We start from the raw sequence: 18,115 nt of genomic DNA, 5'->3' as shown, positions 1-18,115 counted from the left end.
CATGATCTCAGGGTCCTGGGATCAAGCCCCACATGGGCTCTCTGCTCAGCAGGAAGCCTGCTTCCCCCTCACTCTCCACCTGCCTCTCCCCTCTCCACCTACTTTTGATCTCCCTCTCTGTCAAATTAACTAATTAATTAATTGATCTTTTAAAAAATCAAAAGAGCTATTCAACCTTGCCTTGGGTCCCCTCACCTAGTTATGCTCTATGAATTGTCAAATTCACCTGCAGTGGATTTTAGGATGTCAGGTCCTAATAGTCTACTTTCTTTTTTGTTGAGGTATAACTTATATACCGTAAAGTACAAAACACCTCCATTTTTGTCAAGCCCTATAGTCTGGGCCTCAGTTACAACAGCTGGGTCCCTGATCAGCAAAACCTCCATTTTTACTATGTATGCTCCGCCCACACCTGCTGGAAGATAGGGCTCCTTAAAGGACAGAACAGTAGCAGAACAAGAGCGGAGTAGGACGGAGTTGCCTTTGCTCCTTTGTACACTATGTCAATCATTTGCTTCCTCTCCATCTTGCTTCCCAGGACTTTTAAAAATTTCGCTTGCACACCAGTCCCCAGGAGATCTTGTTAAAATGCAGATTATAGGTCTAGATGGGGCCCAAGACTGCATTTCTAGTAAGTTCCCAGGGGAGGCCAATTCTGCTGGCTGGTGGACCACACTTTGAGTGTCAAGGACCTAGGATACAGGATGGAAGGTGGCGTGGTGTACTGGAAAGAGAATGGGCTTTGGAAACAGAAACATGGGTTCTAATTTGCAAGCTGGCCACTCACTAGCTCAGTGCCTTTAGGTGATTTGCTTAATCTCTCTGCTCCTGTAGGCAGGCAGATTTTGCCACCCCAAGATATGCCTCTTGGGCAAATTGGTTATTCTAAGCTGGTTAATTTTTGAAAAAACCTAAGACACAAAAGCAACTCTGAAAATGGAGTTCATTACCCATTTTAAGAGACATTTACATCCGTTATGGTGATCTGAACTGACTAATATACCTACCCTAAGTATAGGGGCTATTCTGTAACCATAAGCCACTATATGCCAGCAGTGAAGGATCTTTCTTTTTTTTTTTTAAAGAATTTATTTATTTGACAGAGAGAGATCACAAGTAGGCAGAAAAGCAGGCGGGGAGGGGGGGAAGCAGGCTCCCCGCTGAGCAGACAGCCCGATTCAGGACTTGATCCCAGGACCCTGAGATCATGACCTGAGCCGAAGGCAGAGGCTTAACCCACTGAGCCACCCAGGCACCCTGAAGGATCCTTTTTATCTGCCTTTAATTCTCTCAGGGCAATGCAATAGCACTGTAATTTAAGAGAAACTCTATTAGCTTTATCTATTCTTTCAAATATGCTGACGCTTCCATATTTTAATTTGAATGTACATGACTCCAAGCCCCTGAAGTATTGCAATGCCTCCCTTGGGACAAAGTGACATTTTCTCACCCAAAGCAATTCCAAACTTTGAATGACTAAGTAACTCCACATCGAGCAATATCCTACCATCCACAGTTCTCCAATAGTGAACATTTATTAAAGATCACTGAAGAAACTTCCCCAACCTGATGAGGGCATCTGTGAAAAACCCAGAGTTCAAATCATACTTGATGACGAAAGAGCGATGCTTTCCCCTTAAGATGAGGAAAGACACGGATGTCCACTCTTGCCACTTCTATTCAACACTGTACTAAAGATTCCAGCCAGGGCAACTGGGCAAAAAGAACAAATACAAGGCATCCATATGGGAAAGGAGAAGTAAAACTACCTCTATTTGCAGATGACACGATCTTATCTATTTAAAAAAAATTGAAAAATACACACATACACAAAAATATTAGCAGTAATAAATGAGTTCTGAAAGTTTACAGGATACAAGATCAATTCAGAAAAAGTGAACTGTATTTCTAGAGTAGCAAAGAGCAATCTGAAAACAAAATTAACAATTCCATTTGCAATACCATTAAAATGAATAAAATACAGGGGTGGCTGGATGGCTCAGGCGGTTAAGCATCTGCCTTCAGCTCAGGTCCTGATCCCAGGGTCCTGGGATGGAGTCCCACGTCAGGTTCCCTGCTCAGCAGGGAGCCTGCCTCTCCCTCTTCCTCTGCTCTGCTCATGTTTTCTCTTGTTCTCTCTCTCAAATACATAAAATCTTTTTTTTAAAAAAAGAGGAAAATACATAAGAATAGATACAACAAAAGAAGGGTAAAGCCTATACTCTATAAACTACAAAACATCATTGAAAAAATTAAAGACCTAAATACATAGATAGAACACATCCTGTGTTCACAGACTGGAGGGCTTAATATTGCTAAGAGAGCAATATTCTTCAAACTGATCTACGTTTAATGCCACCCCTATGACTGCTTTGCAGAAATTGACAAGATGATCCTGAAATTCATGTGGAAATGCAGGGCACCAGAATGGCCAAAACAACCTTGAAAAAGACGAACAACTCTGGAGTACCCACACTTCCCAGTTTCAAAGCTTTCTACAAAGCTACAATAATCAAGACAGTGAGGTGCTGGCATAAGGAGAGACATATACGTCAATGGGATAAAATTGATGGCCCAGAAATAAACCCTTACTTTTATTTTTGAATGAGTTTTGACAAGAGTTCCAAGACATTTCAACAGGAAAGAGTCTTTCAACAAATGGTGCAGGACAACTAGATATCCATATGCAAAAGAATGAATTTGGACCCCTTCCTCACACCATATAAAAATTAACTTGAAATGGATCATAGACCTAAATGTAACAGCTAACACCATGAAACTCTTATAAGAAAACAGTCATAAGACTTCATGGCAGTGGATTTAGGCAACAGTTTCTTACACAGGATACCAAAATTGCAAGCAACCAAAATAAAATTAGAGATTTGACTTCATCAGAGCTTAAAGATTTTGTGCTTCAAAGGATACCATAAATAAAATGCAAAGACAACCCACAGAATGGGAGAAAATGTTTCAAATCGCATATCTGATAAGAGTCTAGTATCCAAAATACATAAGAACTGTCACAACAATAAAGAACAAATAACCCAACAAAAAAATGGGCAAGAATTTGAAAAGACATTTCCCCAGAGAAGACATACAAATGGCCAATAAGTATAATAAAGTATTTAACATCATTCACCATCAGGGAAATGCAAATCAATCCTACAGTGAGTCAGTGAGTCATCACTTCACAGTCATTAGGATGGTTACAATAAAAAAGGCCCAACAATACAAAGTTGGTGAGAATGCAGAGAAGCTAGAGCCCTCATATACTGCTGGTAGGAATATGAAACTGTATGGCCACTTTGAAGAACAATCTGGCAGCTCTCCAAAAGGTTAAAAAACCAAGCTACCATATGATCCAGCAATTCCACTTCTAGGTATCTACCCAAAAGCTAACATTCAAACAGATACTTTTACAAGAATGTTTACCATGGCATTATTCACAATGGTCAAAAGGTGGAAACAACCCAATGGCCATCAGTGGATAAATGGAGCAACAAAATGTGGTCTAACATACAAACGAATATTATTCACCCGTGAAAAAGAATGAAGTACTGATACATGCCACAAGAACAGTGGATGAACTTGAAACTTTATGTTGAATTAAAGAAGTCACTCAGAAAAGGCCACATAGTATATGATTCCAATTAAATGAAAAGTCCAGAATAGGCAAATCCATAAAGACAGAAAGTTCATAAGCAATGGGCAAGATCCTAGAGAGGGAATAGAGAGACACCACTAATAGGTAGTGGGGGCCCAGGGCAGTGGCCCCAAGATATGCTTTGGTGGCGTACTGATTATTTTAAATTAAAGTTACTTAAGAAAATGCCAGTGTAAGAAAACTCGGTCTCCCCGCCTTTTGTCTCCAGAAAGCAAGAAATAACATTTTCCATGTGAAAGGTACCTTCCCTGCACCAGAAAGCAGAAGGACATCCTTATCAGCAAAGGCAATGAATCTAGGGCCAAAGAAGCCTATATAAAGAAATCTTATTACTTCTGGTAATTTACTACCCAAATTCTGTTTACAAATTAAAGGTCTCAAACATAAGTTTTCCTTGTCTTGTCAAGTCCTCATAAATTTATTGTTTCTTTGCCTAAAAAGTATAAAAGCTGCCTCTTAGTTACTTCTTAGGTCCCATATTTATGAGATGTCTGTATGTACAAAAGCAATTTTTTTCTCCTGCTAATCATCTTGTGTCAGTTTAATTCTTAGACCAGCCAGAAGAATACTGAAGGGTGAAGTCTTTCCTCACCAACAGGTACACAATGCTGCTTTGGGGATGATGACAATGTCCTAAAATTAAATATAGTGGTGATGACTGCACAACTCTGAGAACACACTAAAAATATTGAATTGTACATTTTAAAAGGATAGATTTATGGTATATGAATTCGTCTTAAGTAAACCCCCCCTTAAAAAAGTGACTGAAGGGAGAGATAACAAGGCAATTACTCATTCGTGTAGTGCTTTTAACCTTCCAAAGCTCTTTGCTATCTCTTTGTTATCTCTTCTTATCCACTATCCCTCCTTCCTGACCTATCCGTGAGGTAGAGAGAGCAGATATTACTAATCCCATCTGAGAAATGAGGAAAGTTGGGGGGGCTCGATGAAGCAACATTATATCATTCAAAGCGCCAGGGGTGCACTCAGCAGCAGGTTGGGACTGGAACAGGACTGCACATTGGATTTACCTGGGGTGATTTTCGAAAATGGGTATGTTTTTAAATCGGCTCTGGTGTTTCTATGTGGCTGGGGTCAAGAACAACTGCTCCACAGGGGCGCCTGGGTGGCTCAGTCCATTAAGCGTCTGCCTTCAGCTCAGGTCATGATCCTGGGGTCCTGGGATCCAGCCCTGCCGCAGGCTCCCTGCTCAGCAGGGGGGATCTGCTTCTCCCTCTTTCTCTGCCCCTCCCTGCCACTTGGGTGCTCCCTCACTCTCTGTCTTTCAAATAAATGAAATTTTACAAAAAAGAAAAAACAGCTGGTCCACAGACTGGAGAGAGTGATACCACCCACCAGAGAAGGCTTTTATTGCATAAAGATACACTGCTTGGGGTTAATGGCTCCAGGCTGGATGAGAAGCCCTAGTTACAACTGCCGGAGGCTGGCCCTTCTAATCTCATTTTAAGAAAACCAAACAAAGGCAGATAACTCACAAGCTCCGGAGGCAGGAAGGCTACTGCCAGGTGCTCCCTGCTGCCCCTCCCTCCACAGGCTGAGGGGCTTGGGCCTCACTGGCAAACCCAAAGGTCTGGATAGTTTCTTCCAACTGGAAGAAAAACCAGAAGGGGGCCTAATTCACCTGTTAGCATGGAGGAGAGAGAGCTGGCCAGTTCTCAAATCAAACAGGCGGCCTTTGAAACACATGCAAAAAACAACGGTGCAGTTAGTGTGGAAAAGGAAGCCTGCCAGGGAATTTTAATCTTGCTCAGCATGGCTAATTCCAAAACAAAGCCCCCTTTGCTTCACCATTACCCAAAAGCTTAAGGAGCGAGGGGGGAGGGGCAAAGTTCTGAAGACGGACATCACAAAAAACCCACATGCCCAGAGGAACGCCCCTCTCGATTTCTAAGATAATATTAGGAATTGCAGGACCAACAACAGCATCTGACACTATGTGCCAGGCGCTGGGTGTGGACTGCTTACCACACATAATCTCCATTCACCTGCACACCGTGTCGTACATAAGAAAAGGAGTTCACAGAAGCCAGGGAACTTTTGCAAGGTCCCATGGCTAAAGGCAGGGGGCCAGGCACAAAACCACAGACAGGGCGGCTCCAGCATTGGCAGTGTGACCCCTGCACCGGATGAACTCTTCACATCTACGCAGAGACAGAAGACTTTGAGACTACACGGCAAACAATGTTTAACCTTCGTTATGGCTCAATGATGTGCTTTATTCTGGTGTTTTTCTGTCGTCTCTATTTTTTTTTTCCATTATGAACGGATATTACTTTTGTAAATAAAACAGCTATACATTTGTAAAGACAAAGGCACAAACGTCTCACACTTGTTGTTGTTGTTGTTGTTTTAAATGAATTGAAAAGGGGCACCTGGGTGGCTCAGTGGGTTAAGCCTCTGCCTTCAGCTCAGGTCAGGATCCCGGGGTCCTGGGATGGAGCCCTGTGTCCAGCTCCCTGCTCAATGGGGAGTCTGCTTCTCCCTCTCGCTCTGCTCCTGCCCCCTGCTCACTCTCTCACTCACTCTCTAAAATACGTAAATAAAATCTTAAAACAAAATAAAATACATTGAAAAGTAACCACCTTTGCACGGAGGGTGATTTTTATTTTTCACATATACTTTCACATATTTCCTAAATTCTCCCCCATACACATGTCTTTTGTTGTAATCAGGAAAACAGTATTATTGTAAGTGGTTCAAAAAAATAATTCACCTGGGAAAAATATCATCTATCATCCCCTGTTTTCACTCTCAAGATCTCAAGACACATGTGAGAGGGATCCCTGGGATTTCCCTGAGCAGAACAGAGGGTTAGATTGGCCAACTAATGTATTTATCCTCTCTGTGGATACTTGCTATATACTAGGTGCAAGGTCCTACAGGGGACAGACTCCACAAAAGTCTCTACCCTTGCCCACGAAGACTAATTAAGATGTAGTGCTGGGAACCCAGAGAGCACTGTCTGAATACAGAGTCCAACCCAACTACAGAGTGCTAGGCAGCCACTAGAAAAGAACGAGTTACATCCATTATCTACAGTAATCACTGATTACCTACTGTTAAATTAAAGGAAAATACGCTGGAGCAATGTTTACAGTGTAATGTCAATTGTGTAGGAAACCTACACCCAAACAAACCAACAACCCTAAGAAATTCGAAAACTCTTTCTCAGCATTTATGAGCAAAAGAAAAATGTAGAAAGATACACAAGCCTTTATTGCAACTTATCCCTGGGGTGCAGCAGGGGGTGGGTAAAACGATGAGCTTTCTCTTTATATTCCTATCGGTTCTGCAATGAGTATATCCTATTTTTATTAAAAAAGAAGCCTAAAAGTATAATCAATCCCCCAAATCTCTAATGGGTATTGTATAAAATTTACCACAAAGAGCTGATTTGGCTCAATAACTGAAAATCAATGTAAGTAATTAAGAAAGAGGAGGAAGTCCATGAGCTTTGTATCAGAAAGACCAAAGCTCTCGGACCAGTTCTGTCTCTGTGTCCCAATACAAGCTACTGAAAACTTGGATGGCTCGAGGCACCTGGGTGGCTCAGATGCTTGGGTGTCTCCCTTCAGCTCGGGTAGTGATCTCCAGGTCCTGGGATCGAGTCCCACATCGGGCTCCCTGCTCAGCAAAGAGACTGTTTCTCCCTCTCCCTCTGCCTCTCCCCCACCCTTGTGTGCTCTCTCTGTCTCTCTCTCCCAAGTGAATAAAATATTTTAAAAAAACAGTAATTTTGGAGGGCCCAAACTATAAAACAGTTATACTAATTCCACCTCACAGGATTTCTGTGAGGATCCCAGACTAATACCTAACAGCTAACCCTGATTGAGAGCTTCCAGTTTGCCAGGTGCTGACCTACATGCTTTACCCATATTAATGACTCAATCTCGGGATAGTTTTAAAAGGTAAACATTACTATCAAACTTCCTTTTATAGATGGGAGAACCTTGGTCCACAGAAGTTAAGTAACTTGGCCAAGTTCCCTCTCTGTCCCTCTTTCCCTCCCCCTCTCCCTTTTTCACAGGTGTGCACACACACGGGCAGGGGCACGGGCACGGCACTCATACACACACAGGGGAGTAGCGCAGCCAGGATGTGAACCTGCATCCCTACCCTTGCTCCCGACATCCACATTCTTTTTTTTTTTTTAAGATTTTTAAATTTACTTAATTGTCAGAGAGAGAGAGAGAGAGAGAGAGAGAGAGAGAGAACACAAACAGGGGGAGCAGCAGGCAGAAGGAGAAAGAGAAGCAGGTTCCCCGCTGAGCAAGGAGCCTGATGCGGGACTCGATCCCAGGACTGTGGAATCATGACCCGAGCCAGGGGCAGACGCCTAACCAACTGAGCCACCCAGGCATCCCCCACCCCCACCCCCGACATCCATATTCTTAATACACTAGGGTGAGATATTTGTGCAAGAGCTTTTCTGGCTACGAAGTCCCATCCACCTGTAAGGAATTCTTATCAGTAGAAGTGGAAAAGATAAGAAATGCCCAGGAATCCAAAGGTGGTGATAAAGGGTGAAAAGATGTAACAGAAGCAGGGTTGTGGATATCATCTGGTAGCCTGCAAATAAGTGCCAATGTCTCCACATACAACGAGAATTATGATTCTCCATCCTACTTCTCAGACTCTAGGGGACAGGATGAGTGCACAGTGATGAATGCCTGGTATCCTACCTCCCCCTCACCACCCCCCCGCCCTGTGCTCTGGCCACGGCCATGGTCACGGTATTCCCTTAGCTGAACCTCTTTGTTCCTCTGTGACTGCGTGCATATTCTAATCACCTTCGAGGCTCAGCTGGAGCTTTCTTTCTCAGTGAGACTTTTTCGGACCGCTTAATCCACTGGTCTCTCCAGGAGGCAGTGTATGAGCATGCCCGGGGCATGGGTTTAGCTGCAGCATTTTAGAAACCATGTAACTCGGGCACCTGCGTGGCTCAATTGAGTAAGCGACTGCCTTTGGCTCAGGTCATGGTCCTGGGGTCTCCAGCTCCCTCTGACCCTCCCCCTTCTCATGCTCTCTCTCTCTCTCTCTCTCACATTCTCTCTCTCGCTCGCTCAAATAAATAAACTCTTTAAAAAAAAAGAAAAGAAAAAGAAGTCATGTAACCCTGAGGAAGTCATTCAACCTCTCTGAACCCCAGTTTTGTCATAGGTAAAACAGGGCTCTTGTGCAAGTTAAATGATAACATATGTAAATTACGTGACACACAGTAGGTGCCTGAGAAACGCTAACATTAATCCTCTTCTCATCTCAGAGCTTGGAATGATTGTAAATTTAGCAATTAAGCCTGAACTGCCTTGCGATATACACTTTTCATGATTTCAGTTGTAATGCTGCCATAGTTTAAGCCTCAACTTTCTAACTAAACTGCAAGTTCCTAGTGAGCCTGGAACACACCCTAGCTGTCTCTGAATCCCCTGCCCCACGCAGCACAACGCATCACACCAAAACATGCTCAAAGAAGTCTGGATGGTGGGTTGGGACAGACTCACGGAGGACCGAAGACGCTCCAAGATTAATCTTGAAATAAAGGCGGGGATTAGACATATTCTAGAATAGTCCCTAGCATTTGGTTTAGTTTGGCCCAGGAACACTGGACTCTTGTCCCCATCTGAGGCACAGTTTTGCCCACATCGAGTGTCCAGAAAGCAAAGGCCTCTTCTGAAATGAAGCTTTTCATCATTTAAGTACTCTCAGGAAAGCAAAGGGACATTCTGTCCCTAGTTGAGGTCCAAAATCCAAAGTATACGTTTTTTAAATAGCTCAATTTGCCAGTCACAGAAATAACTTTTCTAGGTCAATTAGCACATTTCAATGTGCCAATTAGCAAAGAGTAAGATTCTCAAGGCGAAGAGGCAGACATGAGGACGAGGTGTGCCAGTGGTAAAGCTGCATCTTGAGTACATTAAGATAATGACTGTGGAAGCTGGGGAGCCGCCCCAGTAATGAAAACAATCTTTACTAACCCCTTCCTCTTGGTCTTGGAGTTAGGGACATCCAGAACCATCTAACAGCACAGTAGCGGGGCAAAAGGGAAAGGAGGGAAGGGAAAGGAGAGGAAAAAAGAACTAACATGAGAGATCAACAGGGATGCACAATAATGGGCAATTTTGATAATGAGATAATAATACACACAAGGCTTTGGGCCTTGAAGAAGAAAGGAGCTTGATGAAAAGAATCATTACCATTCTTCTTTTTATTATTCTCGTAGAAGACAGATGGCTGCAACCGCAAATAGAGCCCGGGCTACAGTCTTCAGTCAGGAAAGGGGGCTGAGCCGGTGTTTTGGAAGTTTGTTTTCGGTTTCCACTCCACCTTGCTCAGAACACTCTGCATTCTAAAGGGACTCTTGGGGGCATTTGAGGACAAAAGGCACAGGGCTGGGGATGCAGCTTCTGCCCAGTGCCTCACTCTGAGGACCAGATCAACCTTGCAAGGTACGAGATGGAACTGAAAATCTAATATGTAACCAGGTTCCATGGGCACCCTACTCAGCTCCCACCTCTTGGCTTTCACTTTCCAGAAGGTGTTTTGGCCTTGAAGAAACATGCTCTGTTAAGTTACAGGCAATAGGTAAGGAACCCAGCCTCAACACCAGCTGCAAAGCCAATGGCTATAACAAGGAGCTCATAAACTAGGCAGCATCTATTCTTCAAGCCATGGACTACTGCCAACTTGGGTGGGGGATCTTAACATGGGCTCCACGGATAGGCTAGGAGTTGGCAGTGGGGGGTAAGGGTGTGGAGGAACAGCAGGTGACAGTCTCCTGAAATTTACCTGCAAAACCGTGTTTGTGCATTTATCTGGGAAAGAGGCTCTACAGCATCCTTCACTTTCTCAAAGAAACCTACGGCCCAACTCTTTCAGGTGGACTGAAGCTAAGAAGCATCTCCAGCATCTGGACTCACCAGCTTTCAGACTCGCCCTGAACTGCAGTCACAGAATAGGAAAAGAGCTCTGAAGTCAAGTGAGTCAGGAGAGCTGGATTTTAGAGGCACCCACCTTGGCTCCTAAGGCAAGGCATTAATCCATCGAAGGACCCCCCCCCCTAGAAGGTAAGATGATTCCAGACAAGCCTTTAGCTCCCTGCTAATATAATAATCAATAGTTCCATGATGCATTTCCTCTCCTTCTCTCTAAGAAGCAAAATAAAAATTGCCCTTAAGACACTTCATCAGAAGTGAGAAACAGACCTACTCCAGAATCCCGGCAGCAAAGACCATTTCCTTATAATAGGAGCCATTGGAATACTTGTTCCTTCCTCCAAGGTGTCAGCTGCTAGAATGGAGAGCCAGGAGAAACTGGAACCCAGGCATTCTCTAGCTGGTCTGCAAATCCCAGAGCCCGTAGGGCACAGGACAGAGCTCAGCAAATGGAAATGCACTGATGACCCCAAATCCTTCAGCTGACCATGGCAACTTCTTGGAACTCCCTCCTTCTCTGTCCTTATATACGTGAGTATATGTTTGACTGTGTTACTGAGGTACACGCCAGCTTACTATCTTTTCCTTGCTTCCATATAACTACTCAGAAAAACAACAAAGGAAGATTAAAAAGCAAGGGTCAAGAAGAAAGAGCAAAGAGAAATCAGAAGCTAAGTTCTTACCTAACTGGATCATCAGGCTTAAAAAAGAGTTGCCTGGAGCACCTGGGTGGCTCAGTGGTTAAGCCCTTGCCTTCGGCTCAGGTCATGATCTCAGGGTCCTGGGATCGAGCCCCACATTGGGCTCTCTGCTCAGCAGGGAGCCTCCTCCCCTCTCTCTCTCTCTCTGCCTGCCTTTCTGCCTACTTGTGATCTCTCTCTCTGTCAAATAAATAAATAAAATCTTTAAAAAAAAAAAAGAGTTGCCTGCTTCCTGTGTCTTATTTTAAGTCAATCTGAGCTCAGCGAAGGGGTTGCAAAGCAGAAAGTCCTTGGCCAGAGCTAGCCCAGGAGAGGTCCCAACCATTTAAAATAACCAAGCCAACACCAGCCGACAAGACACTTGCAAACAGAGCCCTAACTCTGAGCTCTTCTCAGCTTCAGTTTATAAAAAAGGGCAACAAGATTATTTACCAGAGTGATTGGAATCTCTCATCAAGCTCATCAAGGAAGTTTCAGTGTTAAAGAAAGTTACTTGAACATTCCTGATGAGCTGGTTGGCTATAGCTTGATATATAATTAGAAAGTACTAGGTGTTACAGCAACTATAATAGCGAATCTGCCATGAGAAGATGGGGAAGAAGGGAAGAGGAAGAAAGAGAAAGAAGGGCGAGCGGGGAGGAGAGAGAAACACTGCATTTTGTACAGAGCAGAAAGCCGTCAGGGGCTGAATTATGTCCCCACCAAAATTCGTATGTTGAAGGCCTAATCTCAGAATGTGGCTATATTTGGAAATACCTCCTTTGAAGAAGTGACTAAGTTAAAAGAAGGCCATTAGGTGGCCCTAATCCAATCTGACTGGCACCCTCATAAAGGGAGAAAATTTGGACCCCCAGAAAGGTACGAGGGATGTGAACGCACAGAGAAAAGACCACGTGAAAAGGCATCAAGATGGCGGCCATCCACAAGCGAAGGAGAGAGGCTTCAGAGAAAACCAACCCTGCCAGCACCTTGATCTTGGGGATAATTATCAGTGCCTTGCCTCAGAAGTTTATTGTGAGGATCAAATACATTAGCCCACATAGAGCACTACCAGACTCACGGTAAACGCTCGGAAAGTGTCAGCTGGCCCAGTGCAGACAGGCCACTGTGGTGTGACAATACCAGCTGAAGGAAAATTTCACCTCTGCTGTTCTGACTTCAGGTGTCTGAATGAGCTCTGGCCTGGGGCGGGGGTGGGGGGGCTTTATTTTCAAGCTTGCCGCATGGGAATCATCAAGTCTGCTGATGCTCAGTGGTTCTGCAAGGCGAAGACTATCTGGCTTTCCTTAGGGAGACGGTCCCACTAGGAAGAGAGACTCAGGTGACCTGTTTAGAGGAACCACACCTGCCTCCAGTGATGGCAGAGATGGATCAAAGCTGTGGGCTGGAAGCTCTCAGACTCAGGGCCACTGACTATATGAGCCCAGGGCATGGAGAGGGGGTGTTTTCTGGTGCGCCACGCCTTCCTAGAATCTGACAGAACTGCTGAAACTGAAGAAGGAGAGCAGCTTTTTCTCTGCCCTACCTCTTCATCGGAGAAAACAGTGACAGGGTGAACCAACAGGTGGGATAAGATAGCGCGGGATCCTCCGCGGTGTCTTAGCCCAGGAGCTCCACAGGCAGGGAGCAGACCCCGCCTCCAGGGCTGTTCCACATCCCTGAGTCAGGGAAGAATCTGTTTTCAGTGTGTTTGCTTTGCGCCTTTCTTGGGTACCTCTCCCCCACAGCTCTGGGACCACTGCAGGAGTTCTGCTGAAAGACTTGGATGAAGTCAGGCAAGTCATAGATTGTGGGGAATACAGAAGGCGGAGCAAAGGTAGCTAAGTTAGCAGCCTGTGCCTGCTGGTCCCAGCTCACAGGGGAACACTGGGCTGAGTGTGCTGGCCTCTCATGACAGAAATGATCCCACCTGCCCCTCTCCCACCCTGGTGTTACCCTCCTCAGGAGGTCCTACAGTGTCCTACACAAAGATGCTCTTTGGAAGAAAGAGGGGGAGGCCCTCTAAACCACCTGTTAAAATGCAGACTCCCATGCAGCAGGTTGGAGGTGGGGCTGAGAATTCTGCCTTTCTAACAGGGAGCACCTACGTGATGCTCGTCTTCAGACCTCAACTGGAATTCCACACTTGGAGTAACTTGGGATCATGATCACGTGGGATGCTGATTCTCCAAGAGTGGTCCGAGAACCCCAGCAGTCAACATTACTTGGGGACTTACTATCAGTGCTCATTTCCTGGACTCATACCAGCTCCTCTTAATCTGACCTTCTGGGGATGAGGTTTGGCAAACCTCATTTCTCAGCCATTTCCTCGGGTGACTGCTATGGACAGACTAAGTTTCAGAGCCATTGCTCAAAATTGGTGGTCCTCAGCTCCACATTAGAAATACTTTTCAAAAACACTATGCTGAGGCTGTGTCACAGATTAAGAACTCAGACACTCAAAGTGAGGGGCCAGGGTGTCAGTCCTTTAGGTCTTTTTGTTTTTCATTGTTGTGTTCATCTTTTGGTTTGGTTTGGTTTGGTTCGAAGCACCCCTACATGAGCTGAAGGCAAAATTTTGAGCCTGGGTTCAAAATCACTGCTTTAGATGAATGCTTCTTCTTTTAATTTCTATTGATGTACAATATCCACCTAGAAACATACAACAATCATAGGGGTATATATGAATATTTGTGGGGAGGGTGTGACTACATCTTTGGAGAGAGCAAAGTATATCTGTGCTAATAGGGCCTAGAGGCCTCTCCACTCCTAACTCTGCCACTTAGAGCTTGTGTGTCTCCCTGAGCATCAGTGTCTTCCTCTGTAACAAGAGGCCATAATGCTTGCCTTTACCTTCCTCACACAGCTGTCATATGAAAAAACCCTGTAAACTAGAAAATGCTATCCAAAGAGGAAGGATTATCATTTTGAGATTTAAACTATGATCTTCAATGCATGAGGCAAATTTAAGCCATGAAAGTAGAAAGCAGTAGGAAGGATTTTACAGGTGATTTCTTTCCCTGTGCTTTCTAACATGGCTGGCTAATCCCTCCACAGTCCCACATGAAGAAGTCTAAGGACAGGGCCCTGCCACCCTAGCCCTATAGCTCCCTCTTGTCTCTATGTATGCTTAACACCCAGCCCCTGGCTACAGCGGGATTCTATGGGCTAGCCACTGGGTGTGGGGTGGCCCAGCCCACCCTGTGGGTTTGGCTAAATGGGGAAAGAAACTAATTCTCGCCCAACAGAGCCCTTGGCAAAGCAGACAGGCTTTGAGAAGGGCGATGTCCGAGTACAACGGTAAATACACATGTTTTTTAAAGCTCACATGGGTACGTGAGCCCAGGCCAAGGGCAAGCCCTGGATAAGGAAGGAGGGAGCAATCCACTGGTTTGTAGGTTGGCAGTACATTCTTACAAGACGCTACTCACCAGCCGGGTATTTACCACAGGAAACACCAGAGCCAGAAGTGCTCCATTCAGCATGTGCATCTGGAGCCTGGAGGGGGAGAAAAGAGAAAAAAAAAAAACGTTAAAGTCCAGGTCACACTCTGACTCTGCTGTACGGGCAGGCAAAAATGTGCCATGTTATGCCCTGCCATATGGGAGGGCATGTAAACAAGTGCACTCTCCGTGTGAGAACGGCTCTAGAGCTGGCGCGCACACAGAGTCAATTTCAAGCGGCCTATTCCACGCTAATGAAATGTTCTGAGCGCTGCCTCAAAAATCCTCCAGATGCTCCCTGAACGCACTTGGGCTACAACACTCAATTACAGAATGAGCTCCGTGCTCCCTAAATGTCCAGTGGGCCGCCAGCAGCAGCTTCGGCCCCCGCAGCTCAGGCAAGAGGTGAAAAGATGGGCCCCACCAAGTGAGGGCCCTATGATTCGAGTACAGTCCTGGGATACCTGTTTCCCGAAACAGGGCTGTTTGTTTACACAGCCAGGCCCAATCCTTTCACCCAAACAGCGTCCCAGGCGTGAAAAGGCGAGTCAAACCAGCCAGCAGACTGCAGTGCTTTGTCAACTGCGGTCCCGGACTTTCTTAGAAATGTCCTCAGGGCTGCTGCAGGAGGTGGGGATGGCAGAAGTGGCAGGCTTCCAGGCTTGCTTTGATTGATTTTACAGACTGGGTTTTATGACTTAAAAGCAAAACAAAAAAGAAAAAGATCGGGGGGAGGGAGGCGGGGAGAAGAAGAAGAAAACCACTCGTCTCTAACATCAGGTAATAATCGTTTCCTAATACCAGACTTGTTGAAGCATATGCTAGAAACCCTTTATAACTCAAGACCAACCAGGCCAGGAACCAACTGCCTGAGAGCTCAGAGGAGGGACTTAAGCAGCTTCTTTCATCATTCAAGGCAAATGGTCCTTTACAACTGAGGGAGAAGAAAAGAATGACACACAGTCTTCCTCCTGAAGAAAAGCAGATTTGATAGGTCAGCACTCTCTCTCTCTCTCATGCACACACACACACTCTCACACACTCTCTCACACACAGCAGCGCTGCAATACCAGGATTTCCACACTCCCTGAATGGGAAAGCAGTCCATACTGTTTTTTAAGATTTATTTGGGGCGGGGAGAGCACACATGCACAAGAAGGGGGTAGGGGCAGAGGGAGAGGGAGAAGCAGACTCCCTACTGGGAGCCCGATGCAGGACTCGATCCCAGAACCCTGGGATCATGACCTGAGCCCAAGGCAGAGACTTAACTCCTGAGCCACCCAGGTGCCCTCTGAAGACACTCAAGTACTCTAGGTATTCTCTCAAAGCTCACAGATGTGTGCCTAAGACTGAGAGACATTACAAGGAGATCCACAAGAACTGCACAGAAGCCCCAAGGATGGTTTTCATTTCCCACAGTCTGTTTATTACTGTTGCTCATTTTTACCAGTGCCAAAAGGATGGCAATAATGTGCACTTAGTATCATCTAGGCAAGTTATCTAATTAACTGCTTTACATAAATTCTCTTGCTCAATTTTTACATCAATCTTCTGAGACAGGTACAATTACTTTTCCCATTTGTTGATGAAGCAACCAAGTTCAGAGAAGCAAAGTGGTCTGGTTTGTGTCACACATAAGCTAGAAGAGCCAAGATTCAAGCCCAGGTTTATCTAACTTGAGACCCCAAACTCTTATATCTCTCTTGCCTGATACAAATGTCCCTCACAAATGTGACCTCAGGTGGAGAGTCAGAGAGGCTCCTGTCTCCTCCCTTTGGGTTTCAGGGGTCTCTCTACCACCTTAGCCATCCCCTGGTCTAGGCCTAATATGCCTTCAGGGGGGTGACCAAGGAAAGAATGCTCCGAAAACTGACTGCTGAAGACTCTTGTTTGAGCCTCAAGTGCCTAGAGCAGGGGTCATTAGTGGCCATTCCAGGCCTGGCTTAACTCTGTCCCTGGGCCTGCCTATGGGAGGCCCGGGACATAAGTATTCTTTTTTTAACCACAGCGTAAACATTCACCCCGGGAAAGAGAAACATCACATTAATAGTTCAGATAAAGCTGGACTCTGGTCCAGGCTTTGCCACTGGCCTTAAAAGAATTCTGGCATATACACAAAGCCAATTAGCTAGGTGGGCGCCATAAGTTAATCATCATCATGAGGATGATGGAGTTGATCCCAAGGGCCCACAAAAGGCCAGAAATAAAGAAGATAAAACCAACTTCCAGGTTCCAAACAGCTAAGAAATTCCCAGATAAAGACAAGCCTGTGCTGGGTCCTCAAAATTCAGTTCTACAAGCTACTATATATACCAAAGTGTGGATTGTCCCTAATACTTAACAAGGTCTTATACATCAATAATCACAAAAGGATTAAACATGTACAGAGCATTTCTACATGCCAGTCACTGGGTTAAGTACTCAAATGCATCATCTGATTTATCCTTCAGTTTTTATTATAATCATTATCATCTTCTTTAATTTCACAGCTGAGAACATCAAAACACTGAGTGATTACATGACTTACCACAAATCGCTGAGTTTCGAGACTGTGCTTTTGCCACTGTACCCTGCTTTAAATCCAAGACCTGAGCCATGAACATTATGCATGTTCCATGAGTAATGTGTATGAGAGAGAGAGACAGAGAGTCAGACTGTAGAACAGGTAGGAAAAGATTCTGGGCTGCCCACTGAGAGAGAGGGTCGCACCTAAGGGCAAGAGAACTCCCTGGGCGTTTGGGGGCAAAACTAGCCCTCAATTATATACCTGCTCTGCCCTCTATAGACCCTGAGCACAGCCTAACAGGTCAAGTGACTGGCCATATGAAAGGCAAAGTCTTTTGTTTTCACTTTATATCCACCTCTGGCCTGCCACTCAGATTTCTATTGTGTGTGGGAAATGGATAATGGGCCACTAGAAAGTCCTGTGGGAGTTGCCTCAACTGTACAATGGGAACACCAGTACCCAACTCATAGGACTGTTTTAAGGAGTTAACATGTATAAAGTGCTTAGACGAGCACATGGTATATAGTAAGACTCACACATTCATAAACCAATGGTAAGAAGTTCGTCTAAATCTTCAAGATGTAAAGGGCGAGGAGGGGAAAAAAGGCAATCATGTGAGAGAGTCAAACGGTGAAACCAATTCAAAGTATGAACAGGAGGTCCACAGAGAGCAAAAGGGCAGACTGAAGACCAGAACTAAACAGCACAACCTGAAGATGGACTCCTGTTCAGTCAGTCATACTGGTACATCTCCTTGACAGCTCAAAGCCTTGGCCATTATGATTGTCACAAATATTTTGTCAGCTTTTTTGTTTTTGTGCAGGAGAGTGAGCTAAATTAGCTTAGTTGGTAAGAAACTGCGGCAATAT

At 45.0% G+C, this 18,115-nt stretch overlaps 1 protein-coding gene across 5 annotated transcripts in view; it reads right to left on the bottom strand.

Annotated features, from left to right (window-relative positions):
- The window catches only part of TMEM164 (transmembrane protein 164), a 153,882-nt gene that overhangs the window by 47,100 nt on the left and 88,667 nt on the right, over positions 1–18,115 (bottom strand). For all 5 annotated transcript variants that reach the window (XM_032329498.1, XM_032329500.1, XM_032329499.1 and 2 more), the window contains one exon: positions 14,729–14,795. In XM_032329498.1, the coding sequence (XP_032185389.1) occupies positions 14,729–14,795 (67 nt within the window). The remainder of the gene's footprint in view (positions 1–14,728; positions 14,796–18,115) is intronic.

The sequence above is a fragment of the Mustela erminea genome, chromosome X, assembly GCF_009829155.1.
Source record: "Mustela erminea isolate mMusErm1 chromosome X, mMusErm1.Pri, whole genome shotgun sequence".
Lineage (NCBI taxonomy): Eukaryota > Metazoa > Chordata > Mammalia > Carnivora > Mustelidae > Mustela > Mustela erminea.
Note: the sequence above shows the minus strand (reverse complement) of the source record. Positions and strands in the feature narration are given on the sequence as shown.